This window comes from Kogia breviceps, chromosome 20, assembly GCF_026419965.1.
Source record: "Kogia breviceps isolate mKogBre1 chromosome 20, mKogBre1 haplotype 1, whole genome shotgun sequence".
NCBI lineage: Eukaryota > Metazoa > Chordata > Mammalia > Artiodactyla > Physeteridae > Kogia > Kogia breviceps.
In genome coordinates, this window is record NC_081329.1 from 22,025,251 (window position 1) to 22,053,101 (window position 27,851).

At 38.7% G+C, this 27,851-nt stretch overlaps 1 protein-coding gene across 6 annotated transcripts in view; it reads left to right on the forward strand.

Moving 5' to 3' along the window:
* The window catches only part of WRN (WRN RecQ like helicase), a 117,735-nt gene that overhangs the window by 63,923 nt on the left and 25,961 nt on the right, over nucleotides 1-27,851 (forward strand). For all 6 annotated transcript variants that reach the window (XM_059049271.2, XM_059049273.2, XM_067022412.1 and 3 more), the window contains 5 exons: nucleotides 7,818-7,992; nucleotides 12,041-12,222; nucleotides 15,308-15,409; nucleotides 15,689-15,781; nucleotides 20,392-20,533. In XM_059049271.2, the coding sequence (XP_058905254.1) occupies nucleotides 7,818-7,992; nucleotides 12,041-12,222; nucleotides 15,308-15,409; nucleotides 15,689-15,781; nucleotides 20,392-20,533 (694 nt within the window). The remainder of the gene's footprint in view (nucleotides 1-7,817; nucleotides 7,993-12,040; nucleotides 12,223-15,307; nucleotides 15,410-15,688; nucleotides 15,782-20,391; nucleotides 20,534-27,851) is intronic.

Sequence of the window (27,851 nt, forward strand, 5' to 3'; positions counted from 1 at the left end):
CCTGGGATTCTGGCAGCTCTCCCCCATGAGATGTCTGTCTCCATCAAGGGGCCCTGGGTCATTCTTGATGTGGCAGGTAAGAAGATCAATTTTTAAATTGATATCGGAGCCACATACTCTGGCCCGATTTCTCACACTGGACCCCTTTCCTCTAAAAGCTGCACAGTGACTGGTGTCGACGGAAAGTCTCGCACCCATTACTTCACTGGGGCTCTCCCTTGGCAATTTGAACAGTGTTTGATCTCACATGCCTTTTTGGTTGTCCCTCAGTGTCCTATGCCACTACTGGAGAGAGACCTTCTGGGCTCCCTTGGGGCAATATTACGGCTAGGATGCCCCAAGCAGCCCCTTACCTTGACCCTGACTAAGGCAGATCTACAAGAAGAGCAAGGGCCTGTTCCCAGCCGTATTCTCCAACCAGTGAACCAGTTTGGGACAAAGGAGTCCCTGGGAGGGCCATAAACACCCAACCTGTAAAAATTAGCTTTAAGCCAGAAGCCGCTTAGCCTAACAAGAGACAGTACCCCCATAAGATTGGAAGCAAAAAAAGGGTTACAACTCCTCATAGATAACTTCTTAAAACATGGCCTCTTGGTGCCCTGTCAGTCTCCATGTAACACCCCTATTCTGCCAGTTGTTAAGCCAAATGGAGAACATAGGATAGTGCATGACCTCAGAGCAGTAAATGATGCTGTGGTTCGTATACACCCCCTTATGGCCAATCCTTGTAACGTATTAGTCCAGGTCCCTGAGGCTGCTAAATGGTTTCCTGTGCTCAACCTCAAGGATCCCTTCTTTTGCATCCTATTTCATCCCTCATCACAATATCTGTTTGCCTTCTAGTGGACTAACTCCCACTTGGGCCAGATGCAATACAGCTGGACAGCACTGCATCAGGGGCTCCGGGACAGCCCACACCTGTTCACCCAGGCCCTAGGACAGGAACTAAGGGAAATACACCTAAAAGAAGGGGCTATTCTACAGTATGTAGACGTTGATATATTCACATGTAGCCCCTCCATGGAGGCCTCAGATCAGAACACCAATGAAATTCTTAATTTCCCTGGGACCCGGGGTTACAAGGTCCCCAGAAAAAGGCACAAATCTCAAAGCAACAAGTTAAATACCTGGGATACATTATAAACCTTGGAAGTAGACAACTATCTCCAGACAGAAAACAAGCTATATTAGGCCTAAGTGCTCCAAAGACAAAAAAAAAAATCTCTGTACCTTTTTAGGCATGGCAGGATTTTACAGAATCTGGATCCCAGGATGTGGGCTAATGGCTAAGCCCCTGTGTGAAGCTACGAAAGGCCCAGATATAGAACCATTACTCTGGACTGGGGAACAGGAAAAAACTTTTAATAGTATCAAACAGGCCCTCACGAAAGCTCCTGCTCTGAGTCTTCCCAGTTGAAAAAAGCCATTCATCTTGTATGTGGCTGAAAAGCAGGGTTCAGCCCTGGGGGTCCTAATACAGAAGCTGGAGAAGTTCCTCAGCTTATAGGCTATTTTTTCAACAACTAGAAGTTGGCCTGGCTGCCTTCCGGTAGTAGCTGCCTCTGCTTTATAGGAAGAAGCTAAGAAGCTTACCTTTGGATAGCCACTGGAAGTCCAGACCTCCCATCAAGTACAAGGGATCCTGGAGATCAAAGGCCACCATTGGCTAACTGGAGGCCGCCTTACTAAGTACCAGGCTTTGTTCCTCGACTCCCCAGAGGTAACCTTAAAACTTGCTGCACCCTCAACCCAGCTACACGGATGCCTGCTGACAGCCCAGAACTAATACATTCCTGCCTCGAAACCCTTGGCCAGGTCTATGCCTCTAGGCCTAATCTAACAGATCAAGCCACAGAAAACCCGGAGGAAGAATGGTTTACTGACAGCAGTAGCTTTATTAAGGACGGGGTCAGGAGGGTAGGGTATGCTATCATGAGCGCTCATAGTGTCACAGAAGTGAAACCTTTGCCGCCCAACACTTCAGCCCAGAAGGCTGAACTGACAGCTCTAACCCTAGGGGAAGGAAAAATTGTAAATATATACACAGACTCAAAATATGCCTTCCCTGTTTCACATGCCCACACAGCTATCTGGAAAAAAAAGAATTTTTAAATACAAGAAATTCCCCTAAAAAATGAGGCTGAGAGTTTACATGTCACAGAAGCGGTTCAAAAACCAAAACAGGCAGCACTCATTCACTGCTGCGGGCACCGAAAGGGAACTTCTCAGATTACCCAGGGGAACAGGGCAGATCGGGAAACCAAGAAAGCAGCCCTGATACCCATAACAGAAATGGCATTGATCCCATCCCTCGCCCCTTCTAACGTTGTACCCAGATACTCACCTTCCGAAGAGACCTGGCCATGAGACCTCGGGGAAACTAAGGGAAGAGATGGCTGGTGGCGCATAGATCAAAAATTGCTCACATCTCTTTCTGACCAATGGAAAATTATTAAAGGGCCACATGGTTCCTCCATCTGGGGAGGGATGCCATGTCTGCAGCATGTCTGCCATGTTTCCAGCTTTTTACAGGAAAGGGCTCCCAGAGACAATCAGAAAGAAGGGTTGCTCGAGCCTGTGCCCTCTGCACCACCCATAATCCGGAGGCCGCCTCAAGCCGCACCCCTCCCCCTCTTGTCAGCCCAGCCCAGTGACGTGGGACTTACCCAGGAGAGGACTGGCAAATGGGTTTCAGTCAGGTGCCCTCTGTCCAAGGCTTCAAATACTTATTAGTATTTAAAGACACTTTCACTGGATGGGCAGAGGCCTTTCCCAGTAGGACGGAAAAGGCAACCAAAGTGGCTAGAGCACTTCTATCAATAAAAGGAATCACTCCTAGGTTCAGGTTACCCCACCGCCTCCAGAGTGACAGTGGACCCTCATTCAAAGCCAGGGTTACCCAACAGCTCTCGCAGGCCTTAGGCATCAGATGCCACCCGCATTCGTCCTGGAGACCTCCGTCCTCATGAAAAGGAGAACAGGCTAATCACATCCTAAAGGAAACCGTGGGCAAACTCTGTCAGGAAACATCAGAACCATGGTACCGCCTGCTGCCTATAGCTCTCCTAACAGTCAGGGTGGCCCCTAAAACAGCTCTTAAGTTGAGTCCCTTTGAAATGACACATGGAAGGCCACTCCTCACCCCGGACATGCTAACTGATCCAGAAACCAAGCCCGTCTTAAATACATTATAAACTGGGCCAGGTCCAGAGGGCTATACGAGAATATGGCAACAGAACCCAGCCCTCCCCAGGTAAGAGCCCCAGTCGCTCCATTGTAAATCCGGGGACTGGTTTCTCTTAGAGACCTGGAAACATGAGTCCCCCGGCGCCCAGCGACTCCCAAAGTGGAAGGGTCCTTAACAAGTCCTGCTGAGCACCCCTACAGCAGTTAAGCTCCAGGGAGTCACGAGTTGGGCCCGTCTGTCCAGGATTAAACCTGCCTCCACTGATGTTACAGGAACCCGGAGACATATATCCCAGCTATTCCTGTGAACCTACCCAAAACCCTCAAATACCCCTTCTAGAAGGTGATCCCTGAGCCAATGACAACCGCATTGATAAGTAAACTCTCGCTTTGACATTGTTTCCTTTGGGACTCTCCGGGTGACAGAAACAAGATAAGTGATGGTAGACTGGGACTCCATAATTGCTACTGGGCTTTCGTTTACTATATGATTTCTTTCGATGTTTCTTTGCTACTTGCTATCTGGTTGCTTCCGAAATTAAAACTCTGATTGATGCAATTATGAAGTTATCAATCACCCTAACTTTTCTCTCCCTCTTTTGGGTATCCACATCAGGGGAATGGGAATCCAACGCAAGAGCAAATCTCTCAAGAATTATAGCTCAGGGATAAAATCTACCCCAGTGCTGGACCTGTCATCCCCATCCTCAGAGCAATGCCTGTGGGTTAAAAACAAACTAATCTTTACACCTAGCAGTGACGACCTTACCTTACTGAGGGTCCTTCTAACCCTACTCTTAAAGTTCATATTCCGTCCCTAGCGCAGCTTCCGTGCTTAGACCTTATCCCCTCGCGTCGATAGATCTGATGAGAGCCACACACTTATTTTAAATTGCAATAAGACTAGCTTGTCTTGCTGCCCCTGCCCCTATGCAGCCAGCATGAAAACTTGCAGTAACACTCTGGGGAACCTTCAGAATCTGATCAATGCTTCTGTTACTCCACAATTTAATTGTTCTCACCCGCCCTGACAAAGACATACAGGTGGAAATCTCACCCGTTGGTGCCCTCACCACAAATACAATCAAAGACTAAAAAACAAGGACAGAGCTCAGATGGGATATGTACTTACTGGGCAGGAAAAACACCAATTGTCTGGAGTGTACTCTAGGCCCCCCCCGAACCCAAGGCCTACGGAAGCGTCCCCACCCCTCATGCACCCTCATAATAATGGTGGGCCTCCCTCCCCAAGCTGTAACGGGATCCCCTCTTGGGCAGGCTCTCTAGAGAATCGGTTTAATTCTACAACAGTGCATCAGGCATGTGCCCCTTCTGGGTATCTGTTCCTTTGTGGTCTAGACATAAACCCATTGCCTCATCAGAACAACCCCAATCCCTCTTTCCCTTTCCCGGGATTAGCTGTAGCCTTTCCTTGTATAGACAGTGCTCTGTTTACGGGACAGTGTATGTTAGGCCAACTGAATAATCAAAGGAACCTAGGTATTACCATCCATAGTATCACCCACCCCTGGGGCAAAAGGGCACTTGGCCTCATTTTGGCAGGGATTGGAGCTGCTATTGGGTTGGCGTCCCCTTGGGAAGACTTTGCTTACCATGAAGCAGTGCTCTGCAGACTTTTGGATAACCTTGTCAGCTCTGAGTAGGTCTACAGGGAATGCACTTTCCAAACTTTCTTTGTCTGTTAGTTACTCAGCTGATGTAGTGATGGATAACAGACTGGCCTTGGACTTTCTTCTGGCTAAACAGAGAGGGGTATTTGCAGTTATTAATAAGACATGTTGTACCCACATCAACACCACTGGGCTAGTAGAAGAGGACATCAAGAAGATATATGACCATGCCAGATGGCTTCATTCCTTCGGACAGGGATACCCAAGCACTGACTCTATCTGGACTGCAGTCAGAGGAGTGTTACCAGGTGTAACCTTGTTCTTACCCCTGTTTGGGCCTCTAGTTGCAATAATCCTTTTACTGATCTTTGGCCCCTGCCTTTTTAATCTTCTTGTTAAGTTTGTTTCTTCCAGCTTGCAGCAATTCCATGTCAAGATGATGGTGATGCAGGGATTCTAGCCACTCCCTGAAACAGATCCTGCTGGGATAACAGCAGAAACCTTTCTGGGGTCCCTTGACAAGGCAGGGTGAGAGTTCCACAGCACCAGTTAGGTAGGGTCCACGAGCCCAATGCCAGCCTGAAGAAGCTACAGAAGGACCTTCCCCCTTCATCCTCCCAATAAAGATTCCGTGGGGTCCACACCTCTCAGACGGGATTTGAGGTAGGCGATAGATGGGCCCCAGGCTGAGCAGCTGCAGCCAGTCTTCTGCTGACACTTTGAGATAAGATGGCAGCAGGAGCATTGGGCCCTGAGACCACAGTTTCCTCATTCTTGTGGTCAAGGGGATTTCTCAGCCCAACACATGTGTAGAGAAGGTCCTCAGTTGTCCCCTAAGGAATTCCAGATAACACAACTCTAGGGGAGGGGCCAAAGGAGGGAAGAGACACCAACCTCCCAGAAACCTTCGAGCTGTCCAGGAAGGAACCTGAGTCAGGCCAAATATGGGCACAAGCAAGATGACTGGCTAGGGAAAACCTGGAAGACTGCCCCATATACACAATCTAAGCCACCCGTATTGGGTGCAGCTAACTCTGCGAGTTCTCCCATGTGCTCTTCTGCATATACTTTGCTTCTCATAAATGCGTTGTCTGCTTCACAATCTTGGTCTCTTTGCTGAATTCTTTCTTCAAAGGAGACAAGGACCAAGTTCCTTTTTACCAGCCATTTCACTGCTGTAATCAATAGCAATTTTTACTGCTTTGATTTTTCTGCTCTATAAGTTCAGATTTTTGTATTTTCTGCTTTTTTTTTTTTCCCCCCAGTACGCGGGCCTCTCACTATTGTGGCCTCTCCCGTTGCAGAGCACAGGCTCTGTACGCGCAGGCTCAGCGGCCATGGCTCACGGGCCCAGCCGCTCTGCGGCACGTGGGATCCTCCCGGACCGGGACACGAACCCGTGTCCCCTGCATCGGCAGGCGGACTCTCAACCACTGCGGCACCAGGGAAGCCCCTTCTGCTTTTTTAAATGTAAAAAGTGATCCATATTGTTTGTATCCACTTGAGCAATACAGATACATGTAAATTGAAGAGTACGTAGATTTTTTTCCAGTCCCATTCCTCAGTTATCATTACTGTTGATATTTTTGCATTTAGCGTTTTAGGTGTCTGTTCTTTGTACTGTGCAAATATGCGTTCCCAGTTGTTGTTGTTGTTGTTGTTAGGTTGCTATAGTATGTCAATTTTTTCTGCAATTTTCTCCTGTCATATAAAGTATTGCTGCTATCTTTCTATATATTATGTTTAATGTTTAGGATGTTACAATATTCACATTTTGGTGTACAATTTTTCCTTCTTTGAAAAATGTTTTTAAAAAGGGGTTCTTATACATTAAAAAGATAATTTGCATTTTTTTTCACTCTATGGAGTTATCTACTATGAGTTTTTGACATGGAAGTCCATTTGATCACTCTCAAAAATTGCTTTGAGTAGATTATTCAGTAAGACTCATAGAGTAAAATTACTGTCTAATTTTTCCCCTCTAAGTTTTCAGTGACTTTTACCATAGTCCTCCTTAAAGGTTTTATATACATTTAATTTTTAAATATTTACTTCACATTTTGTAGTATGAATGTGTATGATCATGAACATTTAGATTATTTTCACTATTATAGTTTTGTTGTGAACATTTGTGTATATGTATCTTTTGGCAGATGTGTGTGTTTGTAAAATGGATTCCTAAAATTGAAATTGTATCACAGGTTATGCACATTAAAAATTAAATAAAATAACTTTTCCTAAATCTAAATAGTATATTCTTTTTATATTGGTTAGGTCAGCATAAATGAATGTATTTACATAAATGAATATGTTGAGGAATTAAATAAATGTTCTCTGGAAATCATTATTTATACTTTTAATAAGTAAGCGCAGGTTTCTAAAACAGGCTTTCTAACAGATGTTATTTTCTATAATGGTCATATAGTCTCAAGATACTAGTAAATACTTCCTTGAACTATAAAAATGATCTTTTACTATTGCATGAAAGTTCTTGCTTTTTTAGTAAACATATAGAAATTCAATTTTACGATCATAAGAGGGAATAAGAATAATATAAATTTTATAACTTCTCCTATGTAACCATTACATTTCTTATATAAATGAAGACTAATTGTTAATCTAGTGCTTTGCAATTCCAAAGGACGGTAATTGCGTTTCCATTAGTTTACAGGTTTTTAGCAAGGCTTCCACTTCAATAAATAAACTTGTCACTGGTTTTAATTTGAACAAAAAAGTGAAGTCAGAGGTGTTTGTGTGTAATATAATTTATTTCCACATTTGAGTGTCTAAAATGTCTCAGGTATTTGTTAAATATGTCGTTTTTTTATATGCTTTCTCTGTTTAGTTTTTTACTAAAAGGAAAATTAAAATTTAAAAACTAAATTAAAATGAAATTAAATTGAAATTTTAAAAAGAAAGGGAAAATTAAATTAGGTAAAACTCAAACTGGTCTGAAGCCTATATGTATATGTTTGTCCTTTTGCTCTTCTTTTTCTTTAGTTCTGCTTGGGAATTTGAAGGTCCAGCTATCATCTACTGTCCTTCTAGAAGAATGACAGAACGAGTTACAGCTGAACTTAAGAAACTGAAGTTAGCCTGTGGAACATACCATGCAGGACTGAGTATTACCTTAAGGAAACAAGTTCATCATAGGTTCATGAGAGATGAAATTCAGGTGTGAAGATTGATCATCATTACTGTCTGTTCCCCGTAGTGGAAACAGATATTTCTCTAATATTTATTTACAAGATCTTTATTGAATACCTTCTTCTTCTTCTTTTCTTTCCAGGAGGGACAATCAACTTTTTTTTTTTAATTTTTTTTTTTAGTTAAAAATGTTTTACATTTTTTTAATTTAAATTTTATTTTATATTAGAGTATAGTTGATTTTCAATGTTGTTAATTTCATACTATATATAAAATAGATAACTAATAAGAACCAACTGTGTAGCACAGGGAACTCTGTTCATACTCTGTAATGACCTATATGGGAATAGAATCTAAAAAAGAGTGGATATACGTATATGTATAACTGACTCACTTTGCTGTACAGCAGAAACTAACACAACACTGTAAATCAACTATACTCCAATCAAAAAATTAATTTAAAAATTTCTTTAAAGTTGGAATTGAATTTCATAATTTAATTCTAATCATGAAAAATATTCATTTTCCGTTTAAAAAATCGAAAACCAAAAAGGTATATAAAAACATTTCAGGTGTACAGCCAAGTGATTTATTCATACATATACATTTGAATACCTTCTTTCTGATGAGCATAAAGCAGTCACTCTGATAGAATCAGTATATAATGTGGGAGATAGATATGTAAGAACTATTGTAGGCTAGTATAAATGGCAGCCTGTATATAGAATAGCGTTTAGGTGCACAGAGGAGGGAATTCTGGCTGTTAAGTTATGTCGTGTAATGGGGTTGGTTCACCCAGGAAGAAGCAATCTGAATAGAATCTGAACAAGTGAATAACAGTTTGTCAAGTATGCAAGGCCAGGAGGTGATGAGGGAAAAGGAATAGGTTATAGAATTCCAGGAAGAAGGACTGGCATGTGCAAAGGCACTGTGATATGAGAGAGCATACTGGGTTCAGGAAATTGTGAATAGTTTGCAATGGTTGGAGAAAATGGGAATATGGAGTAGGAAAGGCACAAAGTATAGGTTAAAAGGCAGGGAGGAATGGTGGAGACTCGTAGGAAAAGAGTTGAATGGGTTGTTTGGCCAGGTTGTAGAGGGTCTTAAAACTTGCAGAGAGGCAAGCTGGGATTGGTGTGAAGTTTCTCTAGGTTTTCCAGACTACTTTAGCCGTAGAATTCTTTATTTAAATGAAATTTTATCTAATAGGTAAAACAGATTAAAGTAGAATCATTCTTGTTGAAGTTGATGTGACGGATGAAGGGGTCCAAGAGCTTCCCTATCTCCACGTCAGTCCCTGGGGGTATTTTAGAATCCTCAGAGTTCTGCAGCACAGAATTTGGAAACCACTGTGACAGACTACTCTATATTTTTGAGCAAGATAATAGTATTATAGAAACATTAGACTGGGAGCACCAAGTAGGATTGATCTGAAGGAGAAAAACTGAAGAAAGGAAGCGTATTGATGAAGTTATTGTGAAGCATTACAGCTGAGATTCATATAATGACTGGAATCCTGTTTCAGTGGGTGTCATACAGATTATTTGGGAAGATTTAAATTCAAGCCATGTGATAGGTTTAAATCAACACTATCAACTTCATTTACCCACCCTGTCAATATAAGCCTGGACTAGTCATCTCAAACTGAGAAGAACTTAACTTCTGCTTTGCGTTTTCTGTCAAATAGGTCATCAGTTTCCTCTGTATCTAGATCTCTGTCTATGCAGTCTACTGTGCATTGTCATGATGCAATGCATACCTGCCTGAAGGCATCTGTTCTCTTTCTTCCTCTTCTTTCCAAAGTTAGGAACAGCTATCACAACTGCCTGGAGTAGAGATTTTATCCAAATTCTTAAATGCTTACGTGTTTATTCTGTTATGTCTGGAGCTTGAAAAGTATCAGATAAAATTTATTAGCTGCCGCTTATTGAATCTTAACTATCGATCTTCCGAGCCAATAATTGACCAGTTGTTTCTTCTGTCTTGGTGTATTACTAATTATTCATTTAGATAGAAATATCTCCCAAAGATATGAGGGAGACAAGATTCTTTTCTTTCCTATTATTCATAACCAAATCTAACCACATTTGGATGTAGATTTGCATTTTGAGTTTGTGACCATTCATTCTTTTAATCCTGACTTTTAGTTTTATGTCCTTTTGTATTTTATTTGCCTTTTCAAGATGGCCTGAATTCCTTCCCCTTCTGGAATGAGGTTATGAATAAATTATTGGATAAAATATCTTCATTTACACCTGAGCATCTATAAGGATATTTTGAAAATCATGTCTGCAGAATAGGTTGATCTCATCTAAAAACAGTATCATAATATGAAAATTAGATCTTAAAAGTTTGCATCATACAAACACACATATACACACAGACACAGATACATACACACACAGTAATCATGTGAGGTGATGGAGGTGTTAAGTAACCTTACTGAGGTAATCAGTCATGTCTCAATATATACGTACATCAAATCATCATGTTATATATTTTAAACTTACATAATGTTATATTTCAAATATATCTCAATAAAGCTGAAAAAAATTGAATAAAAAATAACATTTAAAAAAGAAAGATTGGAATTATTATATTGCTTGTTTACTCTTAAATACAGCAAAACTGCCTAGTTTTATTCACTCAGAGCTTTTTCTTAATATTATTTCCATCCCTACATTTATTTTTCTTTCATGTTTCTCATACTTCCCTTTATTTGTCCTCCCTCCCTCCCTTCCTTCCTTTCTCTTTTTTCTACTCTTGGTGCATCTTAACACATTTTTTAAAATGGCACTTTAATATTTATCAGTTATACACACACATAGTTTAACAACCCAAATCGTTCTCCAGTGCTTACAATGAAAAGCGTCAGCCCCTCATTCTTTCCCGGTTTCTTTTTCCTACTCCCAGCTCTTTTAGCTTAGTCTTTTGGTGTTTGCCACTGTATATTGCAATAATTTGCTTATACTGCTGCTACTTAGTTTATTTACTTATTTGCTTATGAGATTTAGACATTATCTCTTGTTTCCCTACTATGAAAGATGAAGGTGTAGCTCTTTCACATCCCTTCCTGCCCTTCTCACCCCATCCAGAAGTTTCTACCCCCTTCACTTCCAATATTAATACCATAATTTTGGTTAGCTCAGTATATATATTCAAATATTATGTATTTATGTATTCTCTATAAATGCTTTTTATCTGTAAGGCATGTAGTATATTTACAGTTACTTGTACATATTTTGTATTCTTATTATTAATACTTAAAAAAAAATTTTTGTAGTTTTTTTTGGTGCTTACCACTAATTTTTCCCTAAGATTTCCCCTAGTCATGTAAATCTGATCTTGGTATACTCATTCATATTAGATATTCTACCAATTTTATCCTTTTATTTATTTTTTTAAAAATTTTATTTATTTGTTTTTTTGCGGTACGTGGGCCTCTCACTGTTGTGGCCTCTCCCATTGCGGAGCACAGACTCCGGACGCACAGGCTCAGTGGCCATGGCTTACGGGCCCAGCCGCTCCACGGCATGTGGGATCTTCCTGGACCGGGGCAAGAACCCGTGTCCCCTGCATCGGCAGGCGGACTCTCAACCACTGCTCCACCAGGGAAGCCCCAATTTTATCCTTTTAAATATGCAGAGATAAATTCATGATTCATTCTACCATCTTTAATGAAAAGCTTCCTTCTACCTTAGAATAATGCTAGAAAATATTAAGATACTGTGCAGTCTTGAAGCTTCATAATATTATCCCAAAGGCTCATTTAATATAATAAATAGTTTAAGAGCCTCTTTTGTGTCTTGTACTCATATGCATTCAGAGAAACCACTTTATTTGCTTCTTTTAATAGAGAGGAAACATCCTATTTTATTGTCACCATTCCTTAATCTGTAAATTTGGCAGATAAATTTTTAATCTATAAGCAACTGGTTGAAATTATATTAAATTCAGTTTCATGCCATGACTTTAGTTAATTAGTTAATGAACCAATTATTCTTACCAAAAGGTAAACATGTAAGGTTTTAGTTCTGCTAAATGATTGTCAAACTATGTTGTTATTTTATTCTCAGTGTGTAATAGCTACCATAGCTTTTGGAATGGGCATTAATAAAGCTGACATTCGCCAAGTCATTCATTACGGTGCTCCTAAGGAAATGGAATCATATTACCAGGAGATTGGTAGAGCTGGCCGTGATGGACTTCAAAGTTCTTGTCATGTACTTTGGGCTCCAGGAGACATTAACACAAATAGGTAAAAACATTTATTGCTTTAACCCTTGCAGATTTCTCTCTTTCCACGTAAGCTTCGAAAGTATTTGAGACAGCATTCAAAATTTAAAGTAATATGTATAAGTGCATTTAAACCAAAAGACACCAAAAGCTTTTTTGAAAAGGATCATGCAAATTTGTATAAAATTAAAACTGTGTTAAGTGCTGTGAAGGAAATTGCATCGCGTAGTGAGTATATGGGTGTGTGTTTACCAAGTTATAAAGGTCAAATAAGGCTTCCTTTAAGGAAGTAATGGGTTAACTTGAGATATGAAAGAAGAATAGGGATTAATTAGGTAAGAATGTTTGCTATAAATTTTAAGCTTTTTTTTTTTTTTTTTTTTTTTTTTTTGGTTTTGTGTTTTTGTGGTATGCGGGCCTCTCACTGCCGTGGCCTCTCCCGTTGCGGGGCACAGGCTCCGGACGCGCAGGCTCAGCGGCCATGGCTCACGGGCCCAGGCGCTCCGCGGCATGTGGGATCTTCCCGGACCGGGGCACGAACCCGCATCCCCTGCATCGGCAGGCGGACTCTCAACCACTGCGCCACCAGGGAAGCCCTAAGCTTCTTTTAAGAGTAGTCACTAACTTTTGTTTCTTAACATACAGTCAATAAACCATCTTCTTAAACAGAACAACTATTATTTTCCTTTTGACACTGGTGTCTATGTGAAGCTTTTTATAAACTAATTTAAAATAATTGGGATAGAACACAGCTCTGCATGCTACAATTAAATTTGGGATTGCATCAAACATAAGTTGATTCCTACCAGTTCTGATTTTATTTGTGCATTGTGTTAAAGATGCTGAAGACTTAACAGCCCAAGTTTTATATTGTGGCTTGGCAGGTTCATCAATAGATATAGTTCCTGTGTATCTGAGTCTCAAAAGATATTTTAAATGGTTATCTCATTAAGATTTAACAGGTAATAACAGTGATTAGTAATCAAATAGTGGTGCCAGGAAATCCACTCTTGAATCTTTAGTACAGACAGGTTGTTCTTTGCATCCATATTAAAGGAAATAAAACTGTAGGATTAATCAGCATTAAAAATAATTTCAGCAAGGATTGAGGCCCAGATCTCTGCCATCCTTGTGACAAACCTCTTCTATTAGAAAAAACAAAGTTTTAGAATAAATGGAATAGCTGGTTTTCAAATGAAAAGATTATTGTAATTCACAAAATTTTTAGTCTGTCTTATGCTAGAATCCTGTGACTGAGAGAAGAAACTTGTCCAATCATCAGTGTAAATATGCAATTTTATATTTTTTATTGGCAAAGTGTCAGTGTCTGCATCTGCCATTATTTAAAACAGTCAAACCCAATAGCTACTGTAATCTTTGTTTAAAGGGAATAATTTGCAAATTAATCTCAGTTTAACAAATCTTCCACTGGCTCCACCTGATTTTTATTTATGGTATTGTTTTTAGAATATTTCTTCTTTTTCAACTTGTTTTTATTCTGTGGAATATTATACTTTAACTATTTTGATGGTCCTAAAAGAAGAATAAATATTCATTTGATTTGTTGTTAGAGACTTATTACTTTATTTTCTTCAGTTTGTTACTGAAACTGATGAGATTAGTTAAATGTAGATCATGGGAACCAAACATAAGGGAAGATCTGGCTCCCAGAGTGTGGGCATTGTGTCCTTTGTTCTTTCTATCTGGGGAGAAAGAGGTGAGCTAAACAAACAAAACAGAGCAAAAAAGAGAACTAATACTTAGCCCCATGAGCTAGGAATAATGAGGTTAGATGGTTAACCTAGGAACTAGAGTCAATTGTTGGAGGAGACTTTTTAAGAAAATTACATGGAAAGGCATGGTGGTTGGTGATGTCACATGATAAGAATGTTTTTGAATAAGAGATCATTTGTGTGTCCAGACTTTCCAGAACTCACTTAACTGGATTCCCTGTTGGTGTCATCCTTGAGAATTGTACAGAGGTATTTTTATCAGTTAGAAGGCTGTATAGTCAAAACATGAGTGATGAGGATCAGTATTATCACTTAGATCTTGTGGATAAATTATTGTTTTCTTTTGAAATATTTGAAACCTATTCAACTCAGATTTCTCTTTATTCTTGGAAAGATATGCAAAGACTATTTGGAAGATTGTCATCATCTGATATACTATAGTCATGGAATTTCTTCACAGGAGAGTAGAATGAACAGAGTCAGGATGAGGTATAGCAGCATTAACTTAAAAAACAAACTTGTCTTTAGTGTTATTTAAAAAGTTTATATAAATTCAGTATTATGGGGAAAAAATGGTTAGAATTGTTTGAGGAAGGAACTTAATTCTGATACTTTATTGGTGTCCTATAATACCCCATAATACAAAGAGGTAGTTTTTAGAGGGCTGAGAAGTTCTCTGAAGAGCTAAAGTGATGAAGGCTCATATTTAGATCATGAGTCTTTTTCAGTATTCCTTATATAGATCAGATGTCTTTAGTTTCTCATATAAAATAACTTAAAGAATAACCTTTTAGGGCTTCCCTGGTGGCGCAGTGGTTGAGAATCCGCCTGCCGATGCAGGGGACACGGGTTCGTGCCCCGGTCCGGGAAGATCCCACATGCCGCGGAGCGGTTGGGCCCGTGAGCCATGGCCGCTGAGCCTGCGCGTCCGGAGCCTGTGCTTCGCAACGGGAGAGGCCACAACAGTGAGAGGCCCGCATATCACAAAAAAAAAAAAAAAAAAAAGAATAACCTTTTACTGGGAAAAGGTAAAAATTCATGTATAGTAGAAAGATTGCCAAAAAAGCAAGTAGCATATAAGTCAAAATGAAGAACTTTAGGGTTTTAACAGTTTTTCATAGGCAGCTAAAAAATTGATGCTTGGACATGGGTAGAATTCTTTCAGAAGTAATTTTCATAAAAATCAGAAAAATGCTTGCCTCTTATGGGGGCATTGACTAGGAAGGGACACAATAACTTTCTGAGATGATAGAAATGTTCTTTATCTTGTTAGCACTGTAGATGTTATAGGCTGTGAAAAATAAACAGGAATAAATAAATGAAATAAAACTGCTAATACAATTTTAATAGTACTGCGGTATTTTTAATTGACAGGTGCCTCCTTAGTGAAATATGCAATGAAAAGTTTCGATTATACAAATTAAAGATGATGGCAAAGATGGAGAAATATCTTTATTCCAGAAGGTGTAGGCGACAGTAAGTATTTACTTTATATCAGTTAATACAAGGATTTATAGATAATTACTCTTAAGAAAAAAGTTTTGCAAACTAATTGAAGTATTTAAAAAATATTTGATGGTGTTACATATGTGCTGAATTTTTAAGGCAACTTGCTTTGTGCCTCAGTAAACTGAAGCCAAATAATGAGGTCTCAACTGAATCAATTAATGTTGATTTCACCTCATTATTTTCAACAATGAATTTAACATATATGTTTTTGTTCTTTTATTTAATTTAACATTTTCTCTTGGGTAGACTCATCTTGTCTCATTTTGAAGACAAACAGCTACGAAAGGCCTCCTTGGGAATTATGGGAACTGAAAAATGCTGTGATAATTGCAGGTCCAGGTAATGTTTTCTTCTTCTAGATGGACATTCTAAAAGTCTTTGTTTCTCTTCCTTTGCAAATAATTTTTAATTGAATTTTTGTTGAGTGATATGTATTGCAGTTTTTTAAAAACAAAATAATGAATTTATTTATTAAAAAAGAGGACAGAGCAGGCAGTATTATAATCTTTTACTTTTATAAATAGATAAACCAATTAATGGTAGACCTAAATCTAAACATACCAATAGTTATATTAAATGTTAATGGTCTAAAAATACCATTTAAAGGCAAAAATTGTTAGAATTGGTTTAAAAATATGACCCAACCAAATGCTGTCCATAAGAAATCCACTATAGGTATAATTATATAGGTGGATTAAAAATAAAAAGATAAAAACTGTATACCATGAAAACATTAATCAAAAGAAAGCTGGAGTTGTTACTTTTAATGTCAGATAATGGAGACGTTGGAGGAAGAATATTAGCAGGGATAAAGAAGGACATTACATGATGATAAAAGAGTCAGTTTACCAATGTATCAGTCAGGGTTCTCCAGAGCAATACATGCACATATGTGTACACACACATGTGTGCGCGCACACACACACACACACACACACACAGATAATGAGAGAGGTTAATTTTAAGGTATTGGCTCATGCAGTTGTAGGGGTTGGCAAACCTGAAATCTGTAAGCAGCCTAGCAGGCTGGAAAGTTGGGCAGGGTTTCTAATTATGGTTTTAAGTCACAGTTCCTTGTTCTCCAGCCAGCCTCAGTCTTTGCTCTTTAAGGCCTTCATCTGATTGGATGAGACCTACTCACATTATCAAGGGTCAGGTCCTTTACCTAAAATCAACTGATTGTAAATGTTAATCCCATCTACAAAGTACCTTTATAGCAACATCTAGGTTAGTGTTTGACCAAATGACTGGGTACCATAGCCTAGCCAAGCTGACACATAATGATAACCATTATATCCAAGAACACCTAATCCTAAATGTGTATATACTTTAAAAAGAACTGACAGAATTGAAAGGAGAAATAGAGAAATTCATAAGTAGAGTTGGTGACTTCAGCATCTCTCAGTAATTAATAGAGCTAGTAGACAAAATCAGTAAGAAGATAGAAGAAATGGAACAGGACTGTCAGCAAACTAATTGACTTTTATAGAACATTCCACCTAACAACAGGAGATACACATTCTTTTCAGGTGAAGATGGAATGTTCATGAAAATAGACTGTATTCTGGATCATAAAACAAACCTTAACACATTTAAAAGATTTGTATTTATATAGAGTACATTTTCTAACTAAAATGGAATGAAACTAGAAATCAACAGCAGAAATATAACAGGAAAGTCTCCAAACACTTGGAAATTAAGTAACATACTACTAAATAATCCATTAGTCAAAGAGGAAGTCTCAATATTTTGAGAAGAAGTCTCAAAATATTTCAGAAAATATTTTGAACTGAGTGAAATGAAAATACAAAATGTATGGGGTGTAGCTAAAGTGATACTGACAGGGAAAATGAGAGCATTAAATACTTACAGTAGGAGAAGGGTTTCAAATTAGTAATTAAGCTTCCACCTTAAGAAACTAGCAAATAGGGGTAAAGAAAACTAAAAGGAAGCAGAAGGAAAGAAAGAATAAAGATAAGAGCATAAATCAATAGAAAACAAAAACAATTAGAGAAAACCAATGAACTCAAAAGCTCATTCTTTGAAAAGGTCAATAAAACTGATAGAAAGTTCTAAAAAGAAAAAAAAAAAAGAAGAATAGGAGACACAGATCGCCAATATCAGGACTGAGAGAGGGAATTTCACTCTAGCCACAACAGACATTAAAAGGATAATGAGGAAACACTATGAATAACTCAGTGCACATACATTCAGTAATTTAGGTAAAATGGACCAATTCCTTGAAAACCTCAAACTAATAAAACTCACACACAAAAAAACCCCTCACTCACAATGAAGTACATAACCTGAAAAATCCTACAACTGTTGAAGAAATTGGATCCTTGTTAAAAACTTCCAAAAATAAAATTCCCTAGCCCAAATGGTTTCAGTGGCAAATTCTACCCCCAAAAAAGAAGAAAGAATGCCGGTTCTACTATTTATGTGATATTCTCTCAAACATAAAACTGCACTGTAGAGATGAAGAAAAGATTAGTGGTTGCCAGAGAAGAGGGATGGGGTCGAGGTTATGATTACAAAGGAATAGCACAAGGGAGTATTTTGCAGTGATGGGTTTGTTGCATGTTCTGATTGTGGTGATGGTTAGAAGAATCTATGAATTTGTTTAAATTTGTTTAAAACACAGACATACAGTTAAATTGATTAATTGAAAAAATAAAATACAAATGGCGTATGTAGTTGAGCTAACCATATACTAGGTGTGGTAGCTGTATTACTGTTAGACAAAAGGAGTTTTATTAGGGATGGAGATGTTCTCTATGCAGTGATAAATGGTTCCTCCACCAAGAGGACAGAATTGTTCTATGCACCTTAAAAAAGACCCCTACAACTATGTAAAGCACAGACTCACAGAGAAGCTGGAAGAAATCAACAATTCCACCATCAAAGTAGGAGAGGTTGATATAATTTTTAGTTACTGGTAGGTTAAGCAATGAAAAAATTAGGAAGCAATAGAAAATCTGGTCAATATGGTAACAAGTCTGATTTATTGGACATGCAGTATGTAGAAGCCTCTACCAAGCAATTAGAGTAATGTGTCTCAAACATTTTTACTTCGTGACCCACATAGTTAATGGCTAATTGAGTCTAGGTTCTGTTCAGAACCCTAAAGTCTCAAGGGATTAACCTTCAGGACACCTATAATCCATTTGTAGCACATGGGCTGGGAAGCGCTGAATTAGAGACTACACTTCTCAAACATAGATGGCATATTTATAAAAATGAACTATAGGGACTTCCCTGGTGGTGCAGTGGTTAAGAATCCTCCTGCCAATGCAGGGGACATGGGTCCGAGCCCTGGTCCGGGAAGATCCCACATGCCACAGAGCAACTAAGCCCGTGCGCCACAACTACCGAGCCTGTGCTCTAGAGCCCGTGAGCTACGACTGCTGAGCCTGTGAGCCACAACTACTGAAGCCCGTGCACCTAGAGCCCATGCTCCACAACAAGAGAAGCCACCGCAATGAGAAGCCTGCGCACTGCAACGAAGAGTAGCCCCCGCTCGCCACAACTAGAGAAAGCCCATGCACAGCAATGAAGACCCAACGCAGCCAAAAATAAATAAATAAAAATTTTTAAATGTACTATATATTAAAGCAGTGGGTGGCAAACTATGGCCCATGGACCAAATCCACTCACTGCCTGTTTTTGTAAATAAAGTTTTTTTGTAATATAGCCATGCCCTTTTGTTTATATATTATGTATGGCTGTTTTTGCAGAGTTGAGCTAAGTAGTTGTGACACAGAGATTGTCTGGCCCACAAAGCCTAAGCTATTTACTGTCTGGCCCTTTATAGGAAGAGTTTTCTGACCTCTGTACTAGATTGTAACCTGTCTCAAGTTTTCAGTGTATTGGTTTCAAACACACCACATTTTCTGGCCAGAATGCAACAGAATTAGAAGTAAACGAAGATAAAAAGGGAAATTCTCATTCATTTGGAAATTTAAAATAATACTCTAAAGTAACTCATCAATCAAGGAAAAAGCTCAAACTGGAAATTAAAACATTTTTAGAACTTAGTGATAATTACAGCAATATACATTAAAACTTGTATGCTGCAGCATAGGTGATACTTGGTGGGAATTTGATACCTTTAAATACTTGTATTAGAAAAGAAAATTAATGAACTAAGTATCCTACTAAAGAAGTTAAAATAGAGAATAAACCTAAACATAGCCTCTTTTTTCCCTAAAAATATATTATATCTAGAATACTGACTATATTCTTATTGCTATTTCAAAGATATTTATTATAAAGAAAGCAACTGAATTAGGTAGTTGAACTATATTAGTTGATTTTCTCTGAGTCCTTTTGTTCTCAACATGCCATAAAGAATTCTCATTTGTATTAATGAAAATTAATACAAATGAGAATTTCATTAATTTGTGTTAATGATAATTTCTACCTGAAGGATGGCTTAGGAATTTAACTTCTAAATGGACTTACATGAAAAGCTTATACTCTTTGGTCATATTTTAAAGTATGACTTTAACAACTTCTTGCATAGGAGATGTGTTTTTTCAGTTCAGAAGTTTTGTGGCAGGGGTGGGGGTGGGCAATAAACCTTTCTTCCATCAAAACCTAACACAAAAGTCCAGTATTTATACAGTCAATCAAGTGGAGCTGTTTAAGCTGTAATCCTGCGTTCTGCTTGCTTGAACCTGTTTCTCTCTATGGCCCAAGGTACCTCCTGTGAAACTTGGATCCTAGGGCACTAGTGTCGAGAACCATTAATATAACATACCTGTGATGCTATATTATAGTTTATATTTCATGTTTTACATACTCTCGGCTGTATTGAACTTTATTTGTAGCTTCTGAAGCAGTTGGCACATTTGAGATATTTTTTTACTGGGCTGTTACACTGAATATTTTTATTTCTAAAGGTACATGCCTTGGCTAAGCTTTCTTTACATATTGTTTTTATTTAGATTGGATCGCTGCTTTTCCATTGATGACTCAGATGATATGTCACAGGACTTTGGTCCACAAGCATTCCAGCTCTTATCTGCCGTGACCATCTTAGGCGAAAAGTTTGGAATTGGGGTTCCAATTTTATTTCTCCGAGGATCTGTAAGTATGTCTGTGAGTCACCTTCAGAGTTCTTCTTTTATTCCTATTACACTTTTCTTCAGAGGTTTGCTGTTTTATGATTATAGCTTTGGCTTTAGTTATCAGAACTCAGAGAGTCATATTAAGTTCCATTTAAGCGCTGCATTCATTACCTTTGACAAAACCTGTGTGTATCATTAACACAATGCTTCCAGGCTGTCTGTTTCAGTTTATTACATTGCAGTTGGATGAATCCCTAGACTGGCCTTTTATAGGAGAATTAAGAAAAGTTTACTTTCATTGTGTCAAGGGACAGGTAGAACAAATTTGTATCTTTTGGTGCCCTGTGAAGTAGTAAATTTTTTGAGCAAAATTTAAATTTCAGTAATTATTTGTAAATGTCTAAGTTCAATAATAATATTTGGTAGTATATTTTTTCTTTCCTTCTGTTTTATTTCTAATCAGAAGTATTTAAAATTCTAAGAAAGTTTTTTTTCTTCACCAATGAATAGTTAATTCTGCTACTTTTTTTTTTTTTTGAGTGATTAGTGTGCCATCATTATGCTAACAATTGCAGGTACAAATATAAGTAGGTCATGACCCTTATAGCCAAAGAGCATTTTCTGTAGTCCTTTTGTTTATATGATTTTATTCCTGATTTAGAAGTCTGTAAAGTTAAGTATTATATATTGACGTTAGTTGAATAAACCAAAAATGGGAGATAGAATATATTAAAAGTGGAGATTAAAATTCTCACTTTGGGGCTTCCCTGGTGGCGCAGTGGTTGAGAATCCGCCTGCAGATGCAGGGGACACGGGTTCGTGCCCTGGTCCGGGAAGATCCCACATGCCGCGGAGCGGCTGGGCCCGTGAGCCATGGCCGCTGGGCCTGTGCGTCCGGAGCCTGTGCTCCGCAACGGGAGAGGCCACAGCAGTGAGAGGCCCGCGTACCACCAAAAAAAAAAAAAAAAAAATTCTCACTTTGCATGTAGAATTTTTTTTTTAAGTTTTGTTTTCTTTCTTTCTTTATCTATTTTACTTATTTATTTTTGGCTGTGTTGGGTCTTCGTTGCTGTGTGTGGGCTTTTCTCTAGTTGCGGTGAGCAGGGGCTACTCTTCGTTGTGGTACGTGGGCTTCTCATTGCGGTAGCTTCTCTTGTTGCGGAGCACAGGCTCCAGGTGTCCCGGCATCAGTAGCTGTGGCTCGTGGGCTCTAGATGCAGGCTCAGCAGTTGTGGCTCAGAGGCTTAGTTGCTCCACAGCAACTAATATGGGATCCCCCTGGACCAGGACTCAAACCCGTGTCCCCTGCATTGGCAGGCGGATTCTTAACCACTGCGCCACCAAGGAAGCTCTGTATGTAGAATTTTAAAAATAATTTAGGTCACCATTCATTTCTTAAATTCTCAAATACTTTGTGTAAATATTTACTTCCTGAGTTTTTGTTTTGTTTCGAAAGGGTCTTATTAAGTTAGCCAGTTGTGAAATACTTTTAATGAAATGCTAAAAATATGTTAACTTCAGATACTGATGTTTTTAGATTATGGAGTTTAAAATTTTGTTCTTAAAGTTTGGTTAGAAATTTAACGGTAGAAGTGTTGCCTAAGGGACTTGGTTTAGATATGAGTACTGCTATATTTTTTTAAAAAAAGAATTTAAGTTGCAAGGGATAGATTTAATTTAATTGAGATCGATGAAAATTTCTTGTCTCTGTCATCTTTAAAACCTGTGTATCCCAGCTGAATGTATAAAAATTATCCTTGTTTTAATTTGGTGTAATCCAGCAGTATCCCGTATCAACAGATAAGTGGAAGTGGGCTCCTAGACAAACTTGAACTGGTCACAAGACGGATCAGATTTCACCTGTTATTTGAAAACCAAGTCAGACCGCTTATACCAACAGTCTCTTCTGGGAGTCTGCAAATTAAGAAGTTTATTCTTTGTGAAATTTTATATTACCCTTGCTAGATAAAGGTGTAAAACTTTTTTAAAAAGTACCAGTTAACGAAAATTTGTAGACGTTAACTACAGTGAAAATAAGGCAAGTTTTTTTCCCCCAATTTCAGTGATCTTGGTATCTACTGGATATCATTTTTTAAATTATAATTGTATTTCCTTTGAGAATTTAGTGAATCGTCTACCTTAACTAATTTAGGAAAAATTAATATCTTTATAGATAATTTTCATTTGTAAGATGATTAAGTATCTTAAACTTGAAACTCTTGGAGTTTATTTAAAGAGATAATATTTGTACATATGAAACAAATATTTCAGCAGCACATGATTCTTACATAGGATGTTTAAAAACAGTATAAATGATTATTCAGGCCATTCAGGTGTTTGTGAATGGAGTTTAAAATTTTTTTTTTTTTTTTTTTTTTTTTTTTTTTTGCGGTATGCGGGCCTCTCACTGCTGTGGCCTCTCCCGTTGCGGAGCGCAGGCTCCGGACACGCAGGCTCAGCGGCCACGGCTCACGGGCTTAGTTGCTCCGCGGCATGTGGGATCCCCCCGGACCAGGGCACGAACCCGCGTCTCCTGCATCGGCAGGCGGACTCCCAACCACTGCGCCACCAGGGAAGCCCTAAAATTTTGTTTTTAAAGCATAAGTTTTGCTGGAAATTAAATAGTAGAAATATTGCCTAAGGAACTTTGTTTTAGGGGTCTAAATAGCTCACCACATAAAAATCTTTAAACACCTTTGTGAATTAAGTATTAAGATATGCAGTTATCTTAATTTTACAGATTAGAAAACAGACACAGTCATTAATTTGCATAATCAGGACATTAAGTGAAACCTCTTTCCTGATCATGTTATCAAAGTGCCTTAATATGGCTCCAGAATTAGAGAACACTTTTTTGGGTTTTTTGTGGGTTTTTTTGTGGTATGTGGGCCTCTCACTGTTGAGGCCTCTCCCGCTGCGGAGCACAGGCTCCGGACGCGCAGGCTCAGCGGCCATGGCTCACGAGCCCAGCTGCTCCGCGGCATGTGGGATCTTCCCCGACCCGGGCACGAACCCGTGTCCCCTGCATCGGCAGGCGGACTCTCAACCACTGCGCCACCAGGGAAGCCCTAGAGAACACTTGATAAAAGATGCTTTGACTATAGGCAGCCATTGGAAAACTATTGTTAGTTTCAATTGCCCTTTATAATTTTCAAACTTTCTAACAGGAGAGGGTTATCCGTTTAATTTTTCAGACAAGCTATTTCATCAGGTTGAAATATATTCCTAGAGATAATTATTGTAACTTTATATTTTGGCTTTATCGTTCACATAGAATAACAGTCCCAGAAATGACCTTTTTAAGCCCTGAAGCGGCAGCTGTGAACTTCCTTGGCCTGTAGGACCTGGGAAAGAGGCAAAAGAAAAAAAAAAAAATTAGTTAAAATATAGATAGGAACTATGGACTTATTTTGTACTTTTAAGAACACAGGAATCTAAAACTTCTTAAGAGTTTATAACTATTTTTTTCTGCTAGTTATTAAATTTTTTTTTTTTTTGGCCGCGCTGCATGGCATGCGGGATCTTGGTTCCCCAACCAGGGATCAAACCCGTGCCCTCTGCAGTGGAAGCGTGGACTCCTGACCACTGGACCGCCAGGGAATTCCCAAAACATCTATTTTTGTGTGAGCCACTGTACTCTGTTTTGTGGGGAATTCAAAGTGGAATTAGATGAGACATCATCTAGTATGGAAGGTGTTACTTGAGAAGAAATAAGTATATTGCAGCATAAAAAGAGATCGGGGACATATGAATAGATATAAAGTATTATTTAAGTTCTGAAGAGAGAGTGCTTGTTAATGGCTCTGAAACTAGAGAAGTCTTTGTTATGGTATCACTGGCGCTTTCTATTCTGTGGATGATAAGAGTAGATTTCAGCATTCAGAGCAAATGGGAGGGAAGAAGGTGGAGAGGAATGTGGCATTCCCAGCTGAAAGAACTACCAGAACAAGCAATCGTGATTTTTAAAGAAGTTAATTCAGAGAAGTGGCAAGTTTGTTTGTTTTCTCTATCAGATAATGGTGCGAAGATTTGGCTTTTATTAGAAAGTGATCCTTTGGGACTTGTGCTCTGGCCAGTCGGCTCTCTCTATTCTAACACATATCGATCTGTTCATAGGTTTCCAAACTTCCTGATGCATCCATTTGGTACCCTAATTTTTCCAACCTTATTTTTAAAGGAAAAGAATGGGTTGATAATTTCCATTTTTGAGACTTTGTCCCAGAGAAGTAGAGACTCTTAGAGCAAAAAGATTATTTAACTCTACCACCTTATTATACAACGGTTAATACTAAAGTCCCAGAAAGTTAAATGACCTGTGTCATGTCAGGTCATTACTTTGTGCCAGAAGCAGGATGAGTTACAGCTTTCCTAACTACCGTTCTAGTGCTGTATCTGTTTTATTATGCTGTTCACATGCAGTTTTAAATTTGTATTTTTAGGTTGAATGATCTAGAGATACTAGAATGAAGATTTATGATTGGTAAGGGACATGTGCATGTATAATTGTGCACTCCTTAAAATCTGTGCCCAAATCCCTATATCTGCTATGGCAGCTTTCTCATCCTTAGCAGTTTTACTTCGTCAGTGGGTTAGCCTGGAAAATTAAGTTAACTAGAACATATAAGTAATTAATGGAAGATGCCTCACTCAGAGTAAGAAATTGTTAGACATTTGTGGTTTGTTTTTCTTTTTTAGACATTTGTTGAAAATCTTAATTCTGTTTTTTCAAAAATGTTACTTGGGTAAATTTGGATTTCTCGTCGAAAAGGGAATGTGATTTCTTTAAAACAAAATGATCTGTGTCGAAGAGCAGAAATATTTCATTTTGTGTATGGTGATTGCCATGGAAACATGACAGTGTAAACTTATTCACACAGTACACAGTATTCACAATGATTATTGATCATGAGGGGAAGGGACAGTTACCCGTACTGATTAGAAGAACATCTCATTTCTTCATATCAGCAAATGTGTTCATTCACTTCAGGTTGTTTTCTGCTTACGAAAGGGAAGCCTAGAGGAATAATTTTTAGTGTCCAGATTGCTAATAAGTACTAGTTAGGCAACTTAATATCTTTGGTGTTATTAGTTTGCAAGCAATAGATTCTCCTACTATTAAGGTAAGCCCCCAGCGGGTGTAGAATGCCATTACAAATGTTCTGGGAAAACTGACTCGATACTGAGTCAGGGCTTTTGCTTTTATGTTAAGGAAGGCAGGCTAAGTTAAAAGATCAGCTGTTAACTCATAAAAATAAAGTTAATATTATTGAGCCAGGCTCTGTCCTGTCCTGGTTACCCAATCTTCACGACATCCCCAAGAGATAGGAAGTATTATTATACTTGTATAGCAGCTGAGGAAATAGAAACACAGGTAAGTTAAGTAACTGACTTGCCCCAAATCCAAAAGCTAGTAAGTACTGGAGCTGTGACTTGAACCCAGGTGGTCTAGCTGCACTAACTACAATCAGTATATATGTATATGTATGTATATTGGTGTCTGTGTGTCTGTGTGTATATATATCCCTGGTGTAGTGGTCTGGAGGACTGTGTCCTAGTCGTACCTCTGTGACCTTAGGCTACCACTTAACAGCTTTGAGCCTCTGATTGTTTGTATCTGAGTAAAAATGACTAGATAGATCAATGAGCTCCAATGTTCCTTCCAGATTTGAAATTCTATGATATTTGATTTTAAACATTCTACACAAATCAAACCAAAGTCAGTTAGTATAGGTAGTAGAGGTTGTTGTGGAAAAAGGTGCCACGTTGTACGTGGGTGTTTCTGTTTCTCTGAATCTTGCTCTGGTACAATTTTTGTAAATACAATCAATCACCATGATACTAAAGCTTTATTACTTAGCTATTTTAATACAAAATTCAATTTCAATTTTTATTTTTAGAATGCATGTTACAGACCCTGTTAACTAAACCTATAAGAAGCCTGTGTTTTAAAAAAGCTCAGTGTATCTAGGCACTGATGTGTCTCTGATGGGAACTTTCCTAATCTAATCTAATTTCAGCCTAGATTTCTTTACGTGAGGGATCAGTCTTTTTAGGTTATTTCACTTGTATTCACATTTTTAACATTCCAAAATGATAAACTTGTAACCATAACGTTTTCATCAGTTGAACAAAACCAATACATTTGTAATACAGTGAGGCTTATAGTGCCTGAGTTATGTCTGCTGGAACTCATTCTGTATATTCTTTTCATTTTGATCCCCAGATTTGAATATGCACTGATTGTTAAACCATCATTAGAGTATAGATGAACTGTAAAAATGTTGAGTGACAGGATGTGCCTATTTCTCAAATTTTAGACTGCATTTCATATTGAAAATTTTAGAATACAGGAACTTCTTGACATACTCAAGGATTGAATGTTTTTGAAACATGAATATAACCTAAAATACAGTATTTGTTATGAAGCTCATGATCAGTCTAGCGAATTTAAACAGAAAGGTATTTATTACTGGGTGTTAAGTGGCTTAGAGTATTGTTGATAAGATTATACTGCAAAATAATCTGCCATGGAAGCAGTTGCCTCTTCTGTGGTTAAGAAGTTATCTGTCAGTGCCTGACCCCAAACTGCACTGAACAGGGAGCTGTAACAATCAGGAAGGTTCTACTTCTGCTTGATCTGGGAGCTGCCTTCTATAATCTGTATCAACAAAATGAATGTCTCCTGTTACTTAGGAAGCTAGAAGCTGTATGCTAGGTTCTTTGCTAACACTTTCTCATAAAAAGCATACCCCTCCACAGTCATGCATACCTGCAAATATAGCAAAGTAGCACCCTTTGCCTCACTTCCTGCATGTAGATGTCATGCAAAAATACCTTTGTTTAGTGGAACTTAAATCACATCCAGAAGCCTAGTTGAAGGAAAGTTTGAGAAATAGTGTTTGTAACTTCCCAGATTCTGTGGTAGAAGTCACAGTTGAGGAGAGGCAGAATGACCCTCGAATTACAATCTGCTGTATTCACCGCAAATACATTAGATAGGAGCAACTCCCCAGAGATCCCTCTGTTCATATAGTACCATACACGTTTAAAAGTAGTTATTTAGACATGTAGGATGGATGAAGGAGGTAATCAGGGACTTCCCTGGTGGCGCAGTGGTTGAGAGTCTGCCTGCCAATGCAGGGGACACGGGTTCGAGCCCTGGTCTGGGAAGATCCCACATGCCGCGGAGCGGCTAAGCCCGTGTGCCGCAACTACCGAGCCTGCGCTCGAGAGACCACGAGCCACAACTACTGAGCCCGCCTGCCACAGCTACTGAAGCCCGTGCACCTAGAGTCTGCGCTCCACAACAAGAGAAGCCACCTAGAGCCTGTGCTCGG